The 23,717-nt window shown below is 36.5% G+C and overlaps 1 protein-coding gene across 1 annotated transcript in view; it reads left to right on the top strand.

Annotated features, from left to right (window-relative positions):
• Window positions 1-23,717, top strand: part of bahcc1a (BAH domain and coiled-coil containing 1a) — a 137,556-nt gene that overhangs the window by 40,288 nt on the left and 73,551 nt on the right. The window contains exon 12 of the mRNA XM_045719821.1: window positions 1,554-1,818. Coding sequence (XP_045575777.1) covers window positions 1,554-1,818 — 265 coding nt within the window. The remainder of the gene's footprint in view (window positions 1-1,553; window positions 1,819-23,717) is intronic.

Here is a 23,717-nt window from a genome sequence, read left to right on the forward strand (position 1 = left end):
GGCTGTCTGTAAACTGAGCTGAGCTCTGTCCCTCTGGCTGTCTGTGAGCTGAACTGAGCTCTGGCTGTCTGTGAACTGAGCTGAGCTCTGTCCCTCTGGCTGTCTGTGAGCTGAACTGAGCTATGTCCCTCTGGCTGCCTGTGAGCTGAACTGAGCTCTGTCCCTCTGGCTGCCTGTGAGCTGAACTGAGCTCTGTCTCTCTGGTTGTCTGTGAGCTGAACTGAGCTCTGTCCCTCTGGCTGTCTGTGAGCTGAACTGAGCTCTGGCTGTCTGTAAACTGAGCTGAGCTCTGTCCCTCTGGCTGTCTGTGAGCTGAACTGAGCTCTGGCTGTCTGTGAACTGAGCTGAGCTCTGTCCCTCTGGCTGTCTGTGAGCTGAACTGAGCTATGTCCCTCTGGCTGCCTGTGAGCTGAACTGAGCTCTGTCCCTCTGGCTGCCTGTGAGCTGAACTGAGCTCTGTCTCTCTGGCTGTCTGTGAGCTGAACTGAGCTCTGTCCCTCTGGCTGCCTGTGAGCTGAACTGAGCTCTGTCTCTCTGGCTGTCTGTGAGCTGAACTGAGCTCTGTCCCTCTGGCTGTCTGTGAGCTGAACTGAGCTCTGTCCCTCTGGCTGTCTGTGAGCTGAACTGAGCTCTGTCCCTCTGGCTGTCTGTGAGCTGAACTGAGCTCTGCTCCTCTGGATATCTGTGAGCTGAACTGAGCTCTGTCCCTCTGGCTGTCTGTGAGCTGAACTGAGCTCTGTCCCTCTGGCTGTCTGTGAGCTGAACTGAGCTCTGGCTGTCTGTAAACTGAGCTGAGCTCTGTCCCTCTGGCTGTCTGTGAGCTGAACTGAGCTCTGGCTGTCTGTGAACTGAGCTGAGCTCTGTCCCTCTGGCTGTCTGTGAGCTGAACTGAGCTCTGTCCCTCTGGCTGCCTGTGAGCTGAACTGAGCTCTGTCCCTCTGGCTGCCTGTGAGCTGAACTGAGCTCTGTCCCTCTGGCTGTCTGTGAGCTGAACTGAGCTCTGCCCCTCTGGATGTCTGTGAGCTGAACTGAGCTCTGTCCCTCTGGCTGTCTGTGAGCTGAACTGAGCTCTGTCCCTCTGGATGTCTGTGAGCTGAACTGAGCTCTGTCCCTCTGGCTGTCTGTGAGCTGAACTGAGTTCTGTCCCTCTGGCTGTCTGTGTGTTGAGCTGAACTGAGCTCTGTCCCTCTGGCTGTTTGTGAGCTGATCTGAGCTCTGGCTGTCTGTGAACTGAGCTGAGCTCTGTCCCTCTGGCTGTCTGTGAACTGAGCTGAGCTCTGTCCCTCTGGCTGTCTGTGTGTTGAGCTGAGCTCTGTCCCTCTGGCTGTTCTGTGTGTTGAGCTGAGCTCTGTCCCTCTGGCTGTTCTGTGTGTTGAGCTGAGCTCTGTCCCTCTGGCTGTTCTGTGTGTGGGAGCTGTGTCTGAAGGTGTAACAGGCTCTCTCTGTCTCTTTCTATTTCTCTCTTTCTGCTCGTTCTCTCTCTCTGTTCTCTATTTATCTTTCTGTTCTCGGTCCCCCGTCCTCCTTTTTCTCTCTTTTCTCTGTTCTAATAGATTAAAGTTCATGGCAGCAGCAGAAAGAATGTCCTCCACGGTGTCCTCAGCTCTAAGCTGGCCCGTGACGTGACCCATCAGCAGCTCAGACAGCACAAGGCCCAGGGCGGGAAGACGACTGGGATGGGGGCGGGACCACGGGATAAGGAGGAGGCGGCCTCTGTGGCTAGTTCCGCCCCCAAGCACCATGGACATCGAGGCCAGGCCACCTCCAAGAATGAGTCCAGACGAGTCATCAACGAGTCCGGCGTTCAGAGTGACACAGGTAAGAATCATGGTGATTGATTTCATTTGTAACCTTTGGAGTTTTCTCACAATGTTGTGTTTCAGTTATGTGACGGACAGTGATGTTATTAGGCATGGTATTTGTGTCATATGATGGTGGAATCACTCTTTTTTTCTGTATTAGGAGACTTAGTACATTCCTTATACTGCACTGACCTGAGCACTGACTGGTGTGCTCTGTATGTGTACGCTACTATAGAGAAACACTACCATAGAGAAACACTACCATAGATAGAAACACTACCATAGAGAGAAACACTACCATAGATAGAAACACTACCATAGATAGAAACACTACCATAGAGAGAAACACTACCATAGATAGAAACACTACCATAGATAGAAACACTACCATAGAGAAACACTACCATAGATAGAAACACTACCATAGATAGAAACACTACCATAGATAGAAACACTACCATAGAGAGAAACACTACCATAGATAGAAACACTACCATAGATAGAAACACTACCATAGAGAGAAACACTACTATAGAGAGAAACACTACCATAGATAGAAACACTACCATAGATAGAAACAGTACCATAGAGATAAACACTACTATAGAGAGAAACACTAACATAGATAGAAACACTACCATAGATAGAAACACTACCATAGAGAAACACTACCATAGATAGAAACACTACCATAGATAGAAACACTACCATAGAGAAACACTACCATAGAGAGAAACACTACCATAGAGAGAAACACTACCATAGATAGAAACACTACCATAGATAGAAACACTACCATAGAGAAACACTACCATAGAGAAACACTACCATAGATAGAAACACTACCATAGATAGAAACACTACCATAGATAGAAACACTACCATAGAGAAACACTACCATAGATAGAAACACTACCATAGATAGAAACACTACCATAGATAGAAACACTACCATAGAGAAACACTACCATAGAGAAACACTACCATAGATAGAAACACTACCATAGATAGAAACACTACCATAGATAGAAACACTACCATAGATAGAAACACTACTATAAATAGAAACACTACTATAGATAGAAACACTACTATAGATAGAAACACTACTATAGATAGAAACACTACTATAGAGAAACACTACTATAGATATAAACACTACTATAGAGAAACACTACCATAGAGAGAAACACTACCATAGAGAGAAACACTACCAAAGAGAAAAACTACCATAGAGAAACACTACCATAGAGAGAAACACTACCATAGAGAAACACTACTATAGATAGAAACACTACTATAGAGAAACACTACTATAGATAGAAACACTACTATAGAGAAACACTACCATAGAGAAAAACACTACCATAGAGAAACACTACTATAGATAGAAACACTACTATAGAGAAACACTACTATAGATAGAAACACTACTATAGAGAAAAACACTACCATAGATAGAAACACTACTATAGATAGAAACACTACCATAGAGAGAAACACTACTAGAGAGAAACACTACCATAGAGAAACACTACTAGAGAGAAACACTACTATAGAGAGAAACACTACCATAGATAGAAACACTACTATAGATAGAAACACTACCATAGATAGAAACACTACCATAGATAGAAACACTACCATAGAGAGAAACACTACTATAGAGAAACACTACTATAGATAGAAACACTACCATAGAGATAAACACTACCATAGATAGAAACACTACCGTAGAGAGAAACACTACCAAAGAGAAACTCTACAATAGATAGAAACACTACCATAGAGAAACACTACCATAGATAGAAACACTACCATAGATAGAAAAACTACCATAGAGAAACACTACCATAGAGAAACACTACCATAGAGAAACACTGCCATAGATAGAAACACTGCCATAGATAGAAACACTACTATAGATAGAAACACTACCATAGAGAAACACTACCATAGATAGAAACATTACCATAGAGAAACACTACCATAGATAGAAACACTACCATAGAGAGAAACAATACCATAGAGAGAAACACTACCATAGAGAGAAACACTACCATAGAGAGAAACACTACCATAGAGAAACACTACCATAGATAGAAACACTACCATAGAGAGAAACAATACCATAGAGACAAACACTACTATAGATAGAAACACTACCATAGATTGAAATACTACCATAGAGAAACACTACAATAGAGAGAAACACTACCATAGATAGAAACACTACCGTAGATAGAAACACTACCATAGATAGAAACACTACCATAGAGAAACACTACAATAGAGAGAAACACTACCATAGAGAAACACTACAATAGAGAGAAACACTACCATAAAGTAACACTACCATAGATAGAAACACTACCATAGATAGAAACACTACCATAGATAGAAACACTACCATGGAGAGAAACACTACCATAGATAGAAACACTACCATAGAGAGAAACACTACCATAGAGAGAAACACTACTATAGAGAGAAACTCTACCATAAAGTAACACTACCATAGAGAGAAACACTACCATAGAGAGAAACACTACCATAGAGAGAAACACTACCATAGAGAGAAACACTACTATAGAGAGAAACTCTACCATAAAGTAACACTACCATAGATAGAAACACTACCATAGAGAGAAACTCTACCATAAAGTAACACTACCATAGAGAGAAACACTACCATAGAGAGAAACACTACCATAGATAGAAACACTACCATAGAGAGAAACACTACCATAGAGAGAAACACTACTATAGAGAGAAACTCTACCATAAAGTAACACTACCATAGATAGAAACACTACCATAGAGAGAAACTCTACCATAAAGTAACACTACCATAGAGAGAAACACTACCATAGAGAGAAACACTACCATAGATAGAAACACTACCATAGAGAGAAACACTACCATAAAGTAACACTACCATAGATAGAAACACTACCATAGATAGAAACACTACCATAGAGAGAAACACTACTGTAGATAGTAACACTACCATAGATAGAAACACTACCATAGAGAGAAACACTACAATAGAGAGAAACACTACCATAGATAGAAACACTACCATAGAGAAACACTACTATAGAGAAACACTACCATAGAGAGAAAAACACTACCATAGAGAAAAACTACCATAGAGAGAAACACTACCATAGATAGAAACACTACCGTAGAGAGAAACACTACCATAGAGAGAAACACTACCATAGAGAGAAACACTACCATAAAGTAACACTACCATAGATAGAAACACTACCATAGAGAGAAACACTACAATAGAGAGAAACACTACCATAGAGAGAAACACTACTATAGATAGAAACACTACTATAGATAGAAACACTACTATAGAGAAACACTACTATAGATATAAACACTACTATAGAGAAACACTACCATAGAGAGAAACACTACCATAGAGAAACACTACTATAGATAGAAACACTACTATAGAGAAACACTACTATAGATAGAAACACTACCATAGAGAGAAACACTACTAGAGAGAAACACTACCATAGAGAGAAACACAACTATAGAGAAACACTACCATAGAGAAAAACACTACCATAGATAGAAACACTACTATAGATAGAAACACTACTATAGAGAAACACTACTATAGATAGAAACACTACCATAGAGAGAAACACTACTAGAGAGAAACACTACCATAGAGAAACACTACTAGAGAGAAACACTACTATAGAGAGAAACACTACCATAGATAGAAACACTACTATAGATAGAAACACTACCATAGATAGAAACACTACCATAGATAGAAACACTACCATAGAGAGAAACACTACTATAGATAGAAACACTACTATAGATAGAAACACTACCATAGAGATAAACACTACCATAGATAGAAACACTACCGTAGAGAGAAACACTACCATAGAGAAACACTACCATAGATAGAAACACTACCATAGATAGAAAAACTACCATAGAGAAACACTACCATAGAGAAACACTGCCATAGATAGAAACACTGCCATAGATAGAAACACTGCCATAGATAGAAACACTGCCATAGATAGAAACACTGCCATAGATAGAAACACTACTATAGATAGAAACACTACCATAGAGAAACACTACCATAGATAGAAACATTACCATAGAGAAACACTACCATAGATAGAAACACTACCATAGAGAGAAACAATACCATAGAGAGAAACACTACCATAGAGAGAAACACTACCATAGAGAGAAACACTACCATAGAGAAACACTACCATAGATAGAAACACTACCATAGAGAGAAACAATACCATAGAGACAAACACTACTATAGATAGAAACACTACCATAGATTGAAATACTACCATAGAGAAACACTACAATAGAGAGAAACACTACCATAGATAGAAACACTACCGTAGATAGAAACACTACCATAGATAGAAACACTACCATAGAGAAACACTACAATAGAGAGAAACACTACCATAAAGTAACACTACCATAGATAGAAACACTACCATAGATAGAAACACTACCATAGAGAGAAACACTACCATAGAGAGAAACACTACCATAGAGAAACACTACAATAGAGAGAAACACTACCATAAAGTAACACTACCATAGATAGAAACACTACCATAGATAGAAACACTACCATAGAGAGAAACACTACCATAGATAGAAACACTACCATAGAGAGAAACACTACCATAAAGTAACACTACCATAGATAGAAACACTACCATAGAGAGAAACACTACAATAGAGAGAAACACTACCATAGATAGAAACACTACCATAGAGAAACACTACTATAGGGAAACACTACCATAGAGAGAAAAACACTACCACAGAGAAAACTACCATAGAGAGAAACACTACCATAGATAGAAACACTACCGTAGAGAGAAACACTACCATAGAGAGAAACACTACCATAGAGAGAAACACTACCATAGAGAGAAACACTACCATAAAGTAACACTACCATAGATAGAAACGCTACCATAGAGAGAAACACTACCATGGAGAGAAACACTACCATAGATAGAAACACTACCATAGAGAGAAACTCTACCATAAAGTAACACTACCATAGAGAGAAACACTACCATAGAGAGAAACACTACCATAGATAGAAACACTACCATAGAGAGAAACACTACCATAAAGTAACACTACCATAGATAGAAACACTACCATAGATAGAAACACTACCATAGAGAGAAACACTACTGTAGATAGTAACACTACCATAGATAGAAACACTACCATAGAGAGAAACACTACAATAGAGAGAAACACTACCATAGATAGAAACACTACCATAGAGAAACACTACTATAGAGAAACACTACCATAGAGAGAAAAACACTACCATAGAGAAAAACTACCATAGAGAGAAACACTACCATAGATAGAAACACTACCGTAGAGAGAAACACTACCATAGAGAGAAACACTACCATAGAGAGAAACACTACCATAAAGTAACACTACCATAGATAGAAACACTACCATAGAGAGAAACACTACAATAGAGAGAAACACTACCATAGAGAGAAACACTACTATAGATAGAAACACTACTATAGATAGAAACACTACTATAGAGAAACACTACTATAGATATAAACACTACTATAGAGAAACACTACCATAGAGAGAAACACTACCATAGAGAAACACTACTATAGATAGAAACACTACTATAGAGAAACACTACTATAGATAGAAACACTACCATAGAGAGAAACACTACTAGAGAGAAACACTACCATAGAGAGAAACACAACTATAGAGAAACACTACCATAGAGAAAAACACTACCATAGATAGAAACACTACCATAGAGAGAAACACTACTAGAGAGAAACACTACCATAGAGAAACACTACTAGAGAGAAACACTACTATAGAGAGAAACACTACCATAGATAGAAACACTACTATAGATAGAAACACTACCATAGATAGAAACACTACCATAGATAGAAACACTACCATAGAGAGAAACACTACTATAGATAGAAACACTACTATAGATAGAAACACTACCATAGAGATAAACACTACCATAGATAGAAACACTACCGTAGAGAGAAACACTACCATAGAGAAACACTACCATAGATAGAAACACTACCATAGATAGAAAAACTACCATAGAGAAACACTACCATAGAGAAACACTGCCATAGATAGAAACACTGCCATAGATAGAAACACTGCCATAGATAGAAACACTGCCATAGATAGAAACATTACCATAGAGAAACACTACCATAGATAGAAACACTACCATAGAGAGAAACAATACCATAGAGAGAAACACTACCATAGAGAGAAACACTACCATAGAGAGAAACACTACCATAGAGAAACACTACCATAGATAGAAACACTACCATAGAGAGAAACAATACCATAGAGACAAACACTACTATAGATAGAAACACTACCATAGATTGAAATACTACCATAGAGAAACACTACAATAGAGAGAAACACTACCATAGATAGAAACACTACCGTAGATAGAAACACTACCATAGATAGAAACACTACCATAGAGAAACACTACAATAGAGAGAAACACTACCATAAAGTAACACTACCATAGATAGAAACACTACCATAGATAGAAACACTACCATAGAGAGAAACACTACCATAGATAGAAACACTACCATAGAGAGAAACACTACCATAAAGTAACACTACCATAGATAGAAACACTACCATAGAGAGAAACACTACAATAGAGAGAAACACTACCATAGATAGAAACACTACCATAGAGAAACACTACTATAGGGAAACACTACCATAGAGAGAAAAACACTACCACAGAGAAAAACTACCATAGAGAGAAACACTACCATAGATAGAAACACTACCGTAGAGAGAAACACTACCATAGAGAGAAACACTACCATAGAGAGAAACACTACCATAGAGAGAAACACTACCATAAAGTAACACTACCATAGATAGAAACACTACCATAGAGAGAAACACTACAATAGAGAGAAACACTACCATAGATAGAAACACTACCATAGAGAAACACTACCACAGAGAAACACTGCTATAGAGAGAAACACTACTATAGAGAGAAACACTACTATAGATAGAAACACTACCATAGATAGAAACACTACCGTAGATAGAAACACTACCGTAGATAGAAACACTACCGTAGATAGAAACACTACCGTAGAGAGAAACACTACCATAGATAGAAACACTACCATAGAGAAACAATACCATAGATGGAAACACTACGATAGAGAAACACTACTATAGATAGAAACACTACCATAGAGAGAAACAATACCATAGATAGAAACACTACCATAGATAGAAACACTACCATAGAGAGAAACACTACCATAAAGTAACACTACCATAGATAGAAACACTACCGTAGATAGAAACACTACCGTAGATAGAAACACTACCATAGAGAGAAACACTACCATAGATAGAAACACTACCATAGAGAAACACTACCATAGATGGAAACACTACGATAGAGAAACACTACTATAGATAGAAACACTACCATAGAGAAACACTACAATAGAGAGAAACACTACCATAAAGTAACACTACCATAGATAGAAACACTACCATAGATAGAAACACTACCATAGAGAGAAACACTACCATAGATAGAAACACTACCATAGAGAGAAACACTACCATAAAGTAACACTACCATAGATAGAAACACTACCATAGAGAGAAACACTACCATAAAGTAACACTACCATAGATAGAAACACTACCATAGAGAGAAACACTACAATAGAGAGAAACACTACCATAGATAGAAACACTACCATAGAGAAACACTACTATAGAGAAACACTACCATAGAGAGAAACACTACCATAGAGAAAAACTACCATAGAGAGAAACACTACCATAGATAGAAACACTACCGTAGAGAGAAACACTACCATAGAGAGAAACACTACTATAGAGAGAAACACTACAATAGAGAGAAACACTACCATAGATAGAAACACTACCATAGAGAACCACTACTATAGATAGAAACACTACCATAGAGAAACACTACTATAGATAGAAACACTACCATAGAGAAACACTACTGTAGATAGAAACACTACCATAGAGAAACACTACTATAGATAGAAACACTACCGTAGAGAGAAACACTACCATAGAGAAACACTACTATAGATAGAAACACTACTATAGAGAGAAACACTACTATAGATAGAAACACTACTATAGATAGAAACACTACCATAGAGAAACACTACCGTAGATAGAAACACTACCATAGAGAGAAACACTACCGTAGATAGAAACACTACCATAGATAGAAACACTACTATAGAGAGATACACTACTATATAGAAACACTACTATAGATAGAAACACTACCATAGAGAAACACTACCATAGATAGAAACACTACCATAGAGAGAAACAATACCATAGAGACAAACACTACTATAGATAGAAACACTACCATAGATTGAAATACTACCATAGAGAAACACTACAATAGAGAGAAACACTACTATAGATAGAAACACTACCATAGATAGAAACACTACAATAGAGAGAAACACTACCGTAGAGAGAAACACTACCATAGAGAGAAACACTACCATAGAGAAACACTACAATAGAGAGAAACACTACCATAAAGTAACACTACCATAGATAGAAACACTACCATAGATAGAAACACTACCATAGATAGAAACACTACCATAGATAGAAACACTACTATAGATAGAAACACTACTATAGATAGAAACACTACCATAGAGAGAAACACTACCATAGAGAGAAACACTACCATAGATAGAAACACTACCATAGATAGAAACACTACCATAGAGAAACACTACCACAAAGTAACACTACCATAGAGAGAAACACTACCATAAAGTAACACTACCATAGATAGAAACACTACCATAGATAGAAACACTACCATAGAGAAACACTACTATAGAGAAACACTACCATAGAGAGAAAAACACTACCATAGAGAAAAACTACCATAGAGAGAAACACTACCATAGATAGAAACACTACCGTAGAGAGAAACACTACCATAGAGAAACAATACCATAGAGAGAAACACTACCATAGAGAGAAACACTACCATAGAGAGAAACACTACCATAGAGAAACACTACCATAGATAGAAACACTACCATAGAGAGAAACAATACCATAGAGACAAACACTACTATAGATAGAAACACTACCATAGATTGAAATACTACCATAGAGAAACACTACAATAGAGAGAAACACTACCATAGATAGAAACACTACCGTAGATAGAAACACTACCATAGATAGAAACACTACCATAGAGAAACACTACAATAGAGAGAAACACTACCATAAAGTAACACTACCATAGATAGAAACACTACCATAAAGTAACACTACCATAGATAGAAACACTACCATAGATAGAAACACTACCATAGATAGAAACACTACCATAGAGAGAAACACTACCATAGAGAGAAACACTACCATAGAGAAACACTACAATAGAGAGAAACACTACCATAAACTAACACTACCATAGATAGAAACACTACCATAGATAGAAACACTACCATAGAGAGAAACACTACCATAGAGAGAAACACTACCATAGATAGAAACACTACCATAGAGAGAAACACTACCATAAAGTAACACTACCATAGATAGAAACACTACCATAGAGAGAAACACTACAATAGAGAGAAACACTACCATAGATAGAAACACTACCATAGAGAAACACTACTATAGGGAAACACTACCATAGAGAGAAAAACACTACCACAGAGAAAAACTACCATAGAGAGAAACACTACCATAGATAGAAACACTACCGTAGAGAGAAACACTACCATAGAGAGAAACACTACCATAGAGAGAAACACTACCATAGAGAGAAACACTACCATAAAGTAACACTACCATAGATAGAAACACTACCATAGAGAGAAACACTACAATAGAGAGAAACACTACCATAGATAGAAACACTACCATAGAGAAACACTACCACAGAGAAACACTACTATAGAGAGAAACACTACTATAGAGAGAAACACTACTATAGATAGAAACACTACCATAGATAGAAACACTACCGTAGATAGAAACACTACCGTAGATAGAAACACTACCGTAGATAGAAACACTACCATAGAGAGAAACACTACCATAGATAGAAACACTACCATAGATAGAAACACTACCATAGATGGAAACACTACGATAGAGAAACACTACTATAGATAGAAACACTACCATAGAGAGAAACAATACCATAGATAGAAACACTACCATAGATAGAAACACTACCATAGAGAGAAACACTACCATAGATAGAAACACTACCGTAGATAGAAACACTACCGTAGATAGAAACACTACCATAGAGAGAAACACTACCATAGATAGAAACACTACCATAGAGAAACACTACCATAGATGGAAACACTACGATAGAGAAACACTACTATAGATAGAAACACTACCATAGAGAAACACTACAATAGAGAGAAACACTACCATAAAGTAACACTACCATAGATAGAAACACTACCATAGATAGAAACACTACCATAGAGAGAAACACTACCATAGATAGAAACACTACCATAGATAGAAACACTACCATAGAGAGAAACACTACCATAAAGTAACACTACCATAGATAGAAACACTACCATAGAGAGAAACACTACCATAAAGTAACACTACCATAGATAGAAACACTACCATAGAGAGAAACACTACAATAGAGAGAAACACTACCATAGATAGAAACACTACCATAGAGAAACACTACTATAGAGAAACACTACCATAGAGAGAAACACTACCATAGAGAAAAACTACCATAGAGAGAAACACTACCATAGATAGAAACACTACCGTAGAGAGAAACACTACCATAGAGAGAAACACTACTATAGAGAGAAACACTACAATAGAGAGAAACACTACCATAGATAGAAACACTACCATAGAGAACCACTACTATAGATAGAAACACTACCATAGAGAAACACTACTATAGATAGAAACACTACCATAGAGAAACACTACTATAGATAGAAACACTACCATAGAGAAACACTACTATAGATAGAAACACTACCGTAGAGAGAAACACTACCATAGAGAAACACTACTATAGATAGAAACACTACTATAGAGAGAAACACTACTATAGATAGAAACACTACTATAGATAGAAACACTACCATAGAGAAACACTACCGTAGATAGAAACACTACCATAGAGAGAAACACTACCGTAGATAGAAACACTACCATAGATAGAAACACTACTATAGAGAGATACACTACTATATAGAAACACTACTATAGATAGAAACACTACCATAGAGAAACACTACCATAGATAGAAACACTACCATAGAGAGAAACAATACCATAGAGACAAACACTACTATAGATAGAAACACTACCATAGATTGAAATACTACCATAGAGAAACACTACAATAGAGAGAAACACTACTATAGATAGAAACACTACCATAGATAGAAACACTACAATAGAGAGAAACACTACCGTAGAGAGAAACACTACCATAGAGAGAAACACTACCATAGAGAAACACTACAATAGAGAGAAACACTACCATAAAGTAACACTACCATAGATAGAAACACTACCATAGATAGAAACACTACCATAGATAGAAACACTACCATAGATAGAAACACTACTATAGATAGAAACACTACCATAGAGAGAAACACTACCATAGAGAGAAACACTACCATAGATAGAAACACTACCATAGATAGAAACACTACCATAGAGAAACACTACCACAAAGTAACACTACCATAGAGAGAAACACTACCATAAAGTAACACTACCATAGATAGAAACACTACCATAGATAGAAACACTACCATAGAGAAACACTACTATAGAGAAACACTACCATAGAGAGAAAAACACTACCATAGAGAAAAACTACCATAGAGAGAAACACTACCATAGATAGAAACACTACCGTAGAGAGAAACACTACCATAGAGAAACAATACCATAGAGAGAAACACTACCATAGAGAGAAACACTACCATAGAGAGAAACACTACCATAGAGAAACACTACCATAGATAGAAACACTACCATAGAGAGAAACAATACCATAGAGACAAACACTACTATAGATAGAAACACTACCATAGATTGAAATACTACCATAGAGAAACACTACAATAGAGAGAAACACTACCATAGATAGAAACACTACCGTAGATAGAAACACTACCATAGATAGAAACACTACCATAGAGAAACACTACAATAGAGAGAAACACTACCATAAAGTAACACTACCATAGATAGAAACACTACCATAGATAGAAACACTACCATAGATAGAAACACTACCATAGAGAGAAACACTACCATAGAGAGAAACACTACCATAGAGAAACACTACAATAGAGAGAAACACTACCATAAAGTAACACTACCATAGATAGAAACACTACCATAGATAGAAACACTACCATAGAGAGAAACACTACCATAGAGAGAAACACTACCATAGAGAGAAACACTACCATAGATAGAAACACTACCATAGAGAGAAACACTACCATAAAGTAACACTACCATAGATAGAAACACTACCATAGAGAGAAACACTACAATAGAGAGAAACACTACCATAGATAGAAACACTACCATAGAGAAACACTACTATAGAGAAACACTACCATAGAGAGAAAAACACTACCATAGAGAAAAACTACCATAGAGAGAAACACTACCATAGATAGAAACACTACTGTGGAGAGAAACACTACCATAGAGAGAAACACTACCATAGAGAGAAACACTACCATAGAGAGAAACACTACCATAAAGTAACACTACCATAGATAGAAACACTACCATAAAGAGAAACACTACAATAGAGAGAAACACTACCATAGATAGAAACACTACCATAGAGAAACACTACCACAGAGAAACACTACTATAGAGAGAAACACTACTATAGAGAGAAACACTACTATAGATAGAAACACTACCATAGATAGAAACACTACCATTGATAGAAACACTATCTTAGATAGAAACACTACCGTAGATAGAAACACTACCATAGAGAAACACTACCATAGATGGAAACACTACGATAGAGAAACACTACTATAGATAGAAACACTACCATAGAGAGAAACAATACCATAGATAGAAACACTACCATAGATAGAAACACTACCATAAAGTAACACTACCATAGATAGAAACACTACCATAGATAGAAACACTACCGTAGATAGAAACACTACCATAGAGAGAAACACTACCATAGATAGAAACACTACCATAGAGAAACACTACCATAGATGGAAACACTACTATAGAGAGAAACACTACTATAGATAGAAACACTACCATAGATAGAAACACTACCGTAGATAGAAACACTACCGTAGATAGAAACACTACCGTAGATAGAAACACTACCATAGAGAGAAACACTACCATAGATAGAAACACTACCATAGAGAAACACTACCATAGATGGAAACACTACGATAGAGAAACACTACTATAGATAGAAACACTACCATAGAGAGAAACAATACCATAGATAGAAACACTACCATAGATAGAAACACTACCATAGAGAGAAACACTACCATAAAGTAACACTACCATAGATAGAAACACTACCGTAGATAGAAACACTACCGTAGATAGAAACACTACCATAGAGAGAAACACTACCATAGATAGAAACACTACCATAGAGAAACACTACCATAGATGGAAACACTACGATAGAGAAACACTACTATAGATAGAAACACTACCATAGAGAAACACTACAATAGAGAGAAACACTACCATAAAGTAACACTACCATAGATAGAAACACTACCATAGATAGAAACACTACCATAGAGAGAAACACTACCATAGATAGAAACACTACCATAGATAGAAACACTACCATAGAGAGAAACACTACCATAAAGTAACACTACCATAGATAGAAACACTACCATAGAGAGAAACACTACCATAAAGTAACACTACCATAGATAGAAACACTACCATAGAGAGAAACACTACAATAGAGAGAAACACTACCATAGATAGAAACACTACCATAGAGAAACACTACTATAGAGAAACACTACCATAGAGAGAAACACTACCATAGAGAAAAACTACCATAGAGAGAAACACTACCATAGATAGAAACACTACCGTAGAGAGAAACACTACCATAGAGAGAAACACTACTATAGAGAGAAACACTACAATAGAGAGAAACACTACCATAGATAGAAACACTACCATAGAGAACCACTACTATAGATAGAAACACTACCATAGAGAAACACTACTATAGATAGAAACACTACCATAGAGAAACACTACTATAGATAGAAACACTACCATAGAGAAACACTACTATAGATAGAAACACTACCGTAGAGAGAAACACTACCATAGAGAAACACTACTATAGATAGAAACACTACTATAGAGAGAAACACTACTATAGATAGAAACACTACTATAGATAGAAACACTACCATAGAGAAACACTACCGTAGATAGAAACACTACCATAGAGAGAAACACTACCGTAGATAGAAACACTACCATAGATAGAAACACTACTATAGAGAGATACACTACTATATAGAAACACTACTATAGATAGAAACACTACCATAGAGAAACACTACCATAGATAGAAACACTACCATAGAGAGAAACAATACCATAGAGACAAACACTACTATAGATAGAAACACTACCATAGATAGAAACACTACCATAGAGAGAAACACTACAATAGAGAGAAACACTACCATAGATAGAAACACTACCATAGAGAAACACTACTATAGAGAAACACTACCATAGAGAGAAACACTACCATAGAGAAAAACTACCATAGAGAGAAACACTACCATAGATAGAAACACTACCGTAGAGAGAAACACTACCATAGAGAGAAACACTACTATAGAGAGAAACACTACAATAGAGAGAAACACTACCATAGATAGAAACACTACCATAGAGAACCACTACTATAGATAGAAACACTACCATAGAGAAACACTACTATAGATAGAAACACTACCATAGAGAAACACTACTATAGATAGAAACACTACCATAGAGAAACACTACTATAGATAGAAACACTACCGTAGAGAGAAACACTACCATAGAGAAACACTACTATAGATAGAAACACTACTATAGAGAGAAACACTACTATAGATAGAAACACTACTATAGATAGAAACACTACCATAGAGAAACACTACCGTAGATAGAAACACTACCATAGAGAGAAACACTACCGTAGATAGAAACACTACCATAGATAGAAACACTACTATAGAGAGATACACTACTATATAGAAACACTACTATAGATAGAAACACTACCATAGAGAAACACTACCATAGATAGAAACACTACCATAGAGAGAAACAATACCATAGAGACAAACACTACTATAGATAGAAACACTACCATAGATTGAAATACTACCATAGAGAAACACTACAATAGAGAGAAACACTACTATAGATAGAAACACTACCATAGATAGAAACACTACAATAGAGAGAAACACTACCGTAGAGAGAAACACTACCATAGAGAGAAACACTACCATAGAGAAACACTACAATAGAGAGAAACACTACCATAAAGTAACACTACCATAGATAGAAACACTACCATAGATAGAAACACTACCATAGATAGAAACACTACCATAGATAGAAACACTACTATAGATAGAAACACTACCATAGAGAGAAACACTACCATAGAGAGAAACACTACCATAGATAGAAACACTACCATAGATAGAAACACTACCATAGAGAAACACTACCACAAAGTAACACTACCATAGATAGAAACACTACCATAGAGAAACACTACTATAGAGAAACACTACCATAGAGAGAAAAACACTACCATAGAGAAAAACTACCATAGAGAGAAACACTACCATAGATAGAAACACTACCGTAGAGAGAAACACTACCATAGAGAAACAATACCATAGAGAGAAACACTACCATAGAGAGAAACACTACCATAGAGAGAAACACTACCATAGAGAAACACTACCATAGATAGAAACACTACCATAGAGAGAAACAATACCATAGAGACAAACACTACTATAGATAGAAACACTACCATAGATTGAAATACTACCATAGAGAAACACTACAATAGAGAGAAACACTACCATAGATAGAAACACTACCGTAGATAGAAACACTACCATAGATAGAAACACTACCATAGAGAAACACTACAATAGAGAGAAACACTACCATAAAGTAACACTACCATAGATAGAAACACTACCATAGATAGAAACACTACCATAGATAGAAACACTACCATAGAGAGAAACACTACCATAGAGAGAAACACTACCATAGAGAAACACTACAATAGAGAGAAACACTACCATAAAGTAACACTACCATAGATAGAAACACTACCATAGATAGAAACACTACCATAGAGAGAAACACTACCATAGAGAGAAACACTACCATAGATAGAAACACTACTGTGGAGAGAAACACTACCATAGAGAGAAACACTACCATAGAGAGAAACACTACCATAGAGAGAAACACTACCATAGAGAAACACTACAATAGAGAGAAACACTACCATAAAGTAACACTACCATAGATAGAAACACTACCATAGATAGAAACACTACCATAGAGAGAAACACTACCATAGAGAGATACACTACCATAGATAGAAACACTACCATAGAGAGAAACACTACCATAAAGTAACACTACCATAGATAGAAACACTACCATAGAGAGAAACACTACAATAGAGAGAAACACTACCATAGATAGAAACACTACCATAGAGAAACACTACTATAGAGAAACACTACCATAGAGAGAAAAACACTACCATAGAGAAAAACTACCATAGAGAGAAACACTACCATAGATAGAAACACTACCGTAGAGAGAAACACTACCATAGAGAGAAACACTACCATAGAGAGAAACACTACCATAGAGAGAAACACTACCATAAAGTAACACTACCATAGATAGAAACACTACCATAGAGAGAAACACTACAATAGAGAGAAACACTACCATAGATAGAAACACTACCATAGAGAAACACTACCACAGAGAAACACTACTATAGAGAGAAACACTACTATAGAGAGAAACACTACTATAGATAGAAACACTACCATAGATAGAAACACTACCATAGATAGAAACACTACCGTAGATAGAAACACTACCGTAGATAGAAACACTACCGTAGATAGAAACACTACCATAGAGAGAAACACTACCATAGATAGAAACACTACCATAGAGAAACACTACCATAGATGGAAACACTACGATAGAGAAACACTACTATAGATAGAAACACTACCATAGAGAGAAACAATACCATAGATAGAAACACTACCATAGATAGAAACACTACCATAAAGTAACACTACCATAGATAGAAACACTACCATAGATAGAAACACTACCGTAGATAGAAACACTACCATAGAGAGAAACACTACCATAGATAGAAACACTACCATAGAGAAACACTACCATAGATGGAAACACTACGATAGAGAAACACTACTATAGATAGAAACACTACCATAGAGAAACACTACAATAGAGAGAAACACTACCATAAAGTAACACTACCATAGATAGAAACACTACCATAGATAGAAACACTACCATAGAGAGAAACACTACCATAGATAGAAACACTACCATAGATAGAAACACTACCATAGAGAGAAACACTACCATAAAGTAACACTACCATAGATAGAAACACTACCATAGAGAGAATCACTACCATAAAGTAACACTACCATAGATAGAAACACTACCATAGAGAGAAACACTACAATAGAGAGAAACACTACCATAGATAGAAACACTACCATAGAGAAACACTACTATAGAGAAACACTACCATAGAGAGAAACACTACCATAGAGAAAAACTACCATAGAGAGAAACACTACCATAGATAGAAACACTACCGTAGAGAGAAACACTACCATAGAGAGAAACACTACCATAGAGAGAAACACTACAATAGAGAGAAACACTACCATAGATAGAAACACTACCATAGAGAAACACTACTATAGATAGAAACACTACCATAGAGAAACACTACTATAGATAGAAACACTACCATAGAGAAACACTACTATAGATAGAAACACTACCATAGAGAAACACTACTATAGATAGAAACACTACCGTAGAGAGAAACACTACCATAGAGAAACACTACTATAGATAGAAACACTACTATAGAGAGAAACACTACTATAGATAGAAACACTACTATAGATAGAAACACTACCATAGAGAAACACTACCGTAGATAGAAACACTACCATAGAGAGAAACACTACCGTAGATAGAAACACTACCATAGATAGAAACACTACTATAGAGAGAAACACTACTATATAGAAACACTACTATAGATAGAAACACTACCATAGAGAAACACTACCATAGATAGAAACACTACCATAGAGAGAAACAATACCATAGAGACAAACACTACTATAGATAGAAACACTACCATAGATTGAAATACTACCATAGAGAAACACTACAATAGAGAGAAACACTACTATAGATAGAAACACTACCATAGATAGAAACACTACAATAGAGAGAAACACTACCGTAGAGAGAAACACTACCATAGAGAGAAACACTACCATAGAGAAACACTACAATAGAGAGAAACACTACCATAAAGTAACACTACCATAGATAGAAACACTACCATAGATAGAAACACTACCATAGATAGAAACACTACTATAGATAGAAACACTACCATAGAGAGAAACACTACCATAGAGAGAAACACTACCATAGATAGAAACACTACCATAGATAGAAACACTACCATAGATAGAAACACTACCATAGAGAAACACTACCACAAAGTAACACTACCATAGAGAGAAACACTACCATAAAGTAACACTACCATAGATAGAAACACTACCATAGAGTGAAACACTACAATAGAGAGAAACACTACCATAGATAGAAACACTACCATAGAGAAACACTACTATAGAGAAACACTACCATAGAGAGAAAAACACTACCATAGATAAAAACTACCATAGAGAGAAACACTACCATAGATAGAAACACTACCGTAGAGAGAAACACTACCATAGAGAGAAACACTACCATAGAGAGAAACACTACCATAGAGAGAAACACTACCATAAAGTAACACTACCATACATAGAAACACTACCATAGAGAGAAACACTACAATAGAGAGAAACACTACCATAGATAGAAACTCTACCATAGAGAAACACTACCATAGAGAAACACTACTATAGAGAGAAACACTACTATAGATAGAAACACTACCATAGATAGAAACACTACCATAGATAGAAACACTACCGTAGATAGAAACACTACCGTAGATAGAAACACTACCATAGAGAGAAACACTACCATAGAGAAACACTACAATAGAGAGAAACACTACCATAAAGTAACACTACCATAGATAGAAACACTACCATAGATAGAAACACTACCATAGAGAGAAACACTACCATAAAGTAACACTACCATAGATAGAAACACTACCATAGATAGAAACACTACTATAGATAGAAACACTACCATAGAGAGAAACACTACAATAGAGAGAAACACTACCATAGATAGAAACACTACCATAGAGAAACACTACTATAGAGAAACACTACCATAGAGAGAAACACTACCATAGAGAAAAACTACCATAGAGAGAAACACTACCATAGAGAAAAACTACCATAGAGAGAAACACTACCATAGAGAGAAACACTACAATAGAGAGAAACACTACCATAGATAGAAACACTACCATAGAGAAACACTAACGTAGAGAGAAACACTACTATAGAGAGAAACACTACTATAGATAGAAACACTACCGTAGATAGAAACACTACCGTAGAGAGAAACACTACCGTAGAGAGAAACACTACCATAGAGAGAAACACTACCATAGAGAGAAACACTACAATAGAGAGAAACACTACCATAGATAGAAACACTACCGTAGATAGAAACACTACCGTAGAGAGAAACACTACCGTAGAGAGAAACACTACTGTAGATAGAAACACTACTATAGATAGAAACACTACCGTAGATAGAAACACTACCGTAGAGAGAAACACTACCATAGAGAGAAACACTACCATAGAGAGAAACACTACCATAGAGAGAAACACTACAATATAGAGAAACACTACCATAGAGAAACACTACCATAGATAGAAACACTACCATAGATAGAAACACTACCATAGAGAGAAACACTACTATAGAGAGAAACACTACTATAGATAGAAACACTACCGTAGAGAGAAACACTACCATAGAGAAACACTACTATAGATAGAAACACTACTATAGAGAGAAACACTACCATAGATAGAAACACTACCGTAGAGAGAAACACTACTATAGAGAGAAACACTACTATAGATAGAAACACTACCGTAGAGAGAAACACTACCATAGAGAAACACTACTATAGATAGAAACACTACTATAGAGAGAAACACTACTATAGATAGAAACACTACTATAGATAGAAACACTACCATAGAGAAACACTACCATAGATAGAAACACTACCATAGAGAGAAACACTACCGTAGATAGAAACACTACCATAGATAGAAACACTACTATAGAGAGAAACACTACTATAGAGAAACACTACCATAGATAGAAACACTACCATAGATAGAAACACTACTATAGAGAGAAACACTACCATAGAGAAACACTACTATAGATAGAAACACTACCATAGAGAGAAACACTACCATAGATAGAAACACTACCATAGATAGAAACACTACTATAGAGAGAAACACTACTATAGATAGAAACACTACAATAGAGAGAAACACTACCATAGAGAAACACTACTATAGAGAGAAACACTACTATAGAGAGAAACACTACTATAGAGAGAAACACTACTATAGATAGAAACACTACAATAGAGAAACACTACCATAGAGAAAAACTACCATAGAGAGAAACACTACCATAGAGAGAAACACTACAATAGAGAGAAACACTACCATAGATAGAAACACTACCATAGAGAAACACTACCGTAGAGAGAAACACTACTATAGAGAGAAACACTACTATAGATAGAAACACTACCGTAGAGAGAAACACTACCATAGAGAAACACTACTATAGATAGAAACACTACTATAGAGAGAAACACTACCATAGATAGAAACACTACCGTAGAGAGAAACACTACTATAGAGAGAAACACTACTATAGATAGAAACACTACCGTAGAGAGAAACACTACCATAGAGAAACACTACTATAGATAGAAACACTACTATAGAGAGAAACACTACTATAGATAGAAACACTACTATAGATAGAAACACTACCATAGAGAAACACTACCATAGATAGAAACACTACCATAGAGAGAAACACTACCGTAGATAGAAACACTACCATAGATAGAAACACTACTATAGAGAGAAACACTACTATAGAGAAACACTACCATAGATAGAAACACTACCATAGATAGAAACACTACTATAGAGAGAAACACTACCATAGAGAAACACTACTATAGATAGAAACACTACCATAGAGAGAAACACTACCATAGATAGAAACACTACCATAGATAGAAACACTACTATAGAGAGAAACACTACTATAGATAGAAACACTACAATAGAGAGAAACACT

Source organism: Salmo salar, chromosome ssa06 (assembly GCF_905237065.1).
Source record: "Salmo salar chromosome ssa06, Ssal_v3.1, whole genome shotgun sequence".
NCBI classification, from domain to species: Eukaryota; Metazoa; Chordata; class Actinopteri; order Salmoniformes; family Salmonidae; genus Salmo; species Salmo salar.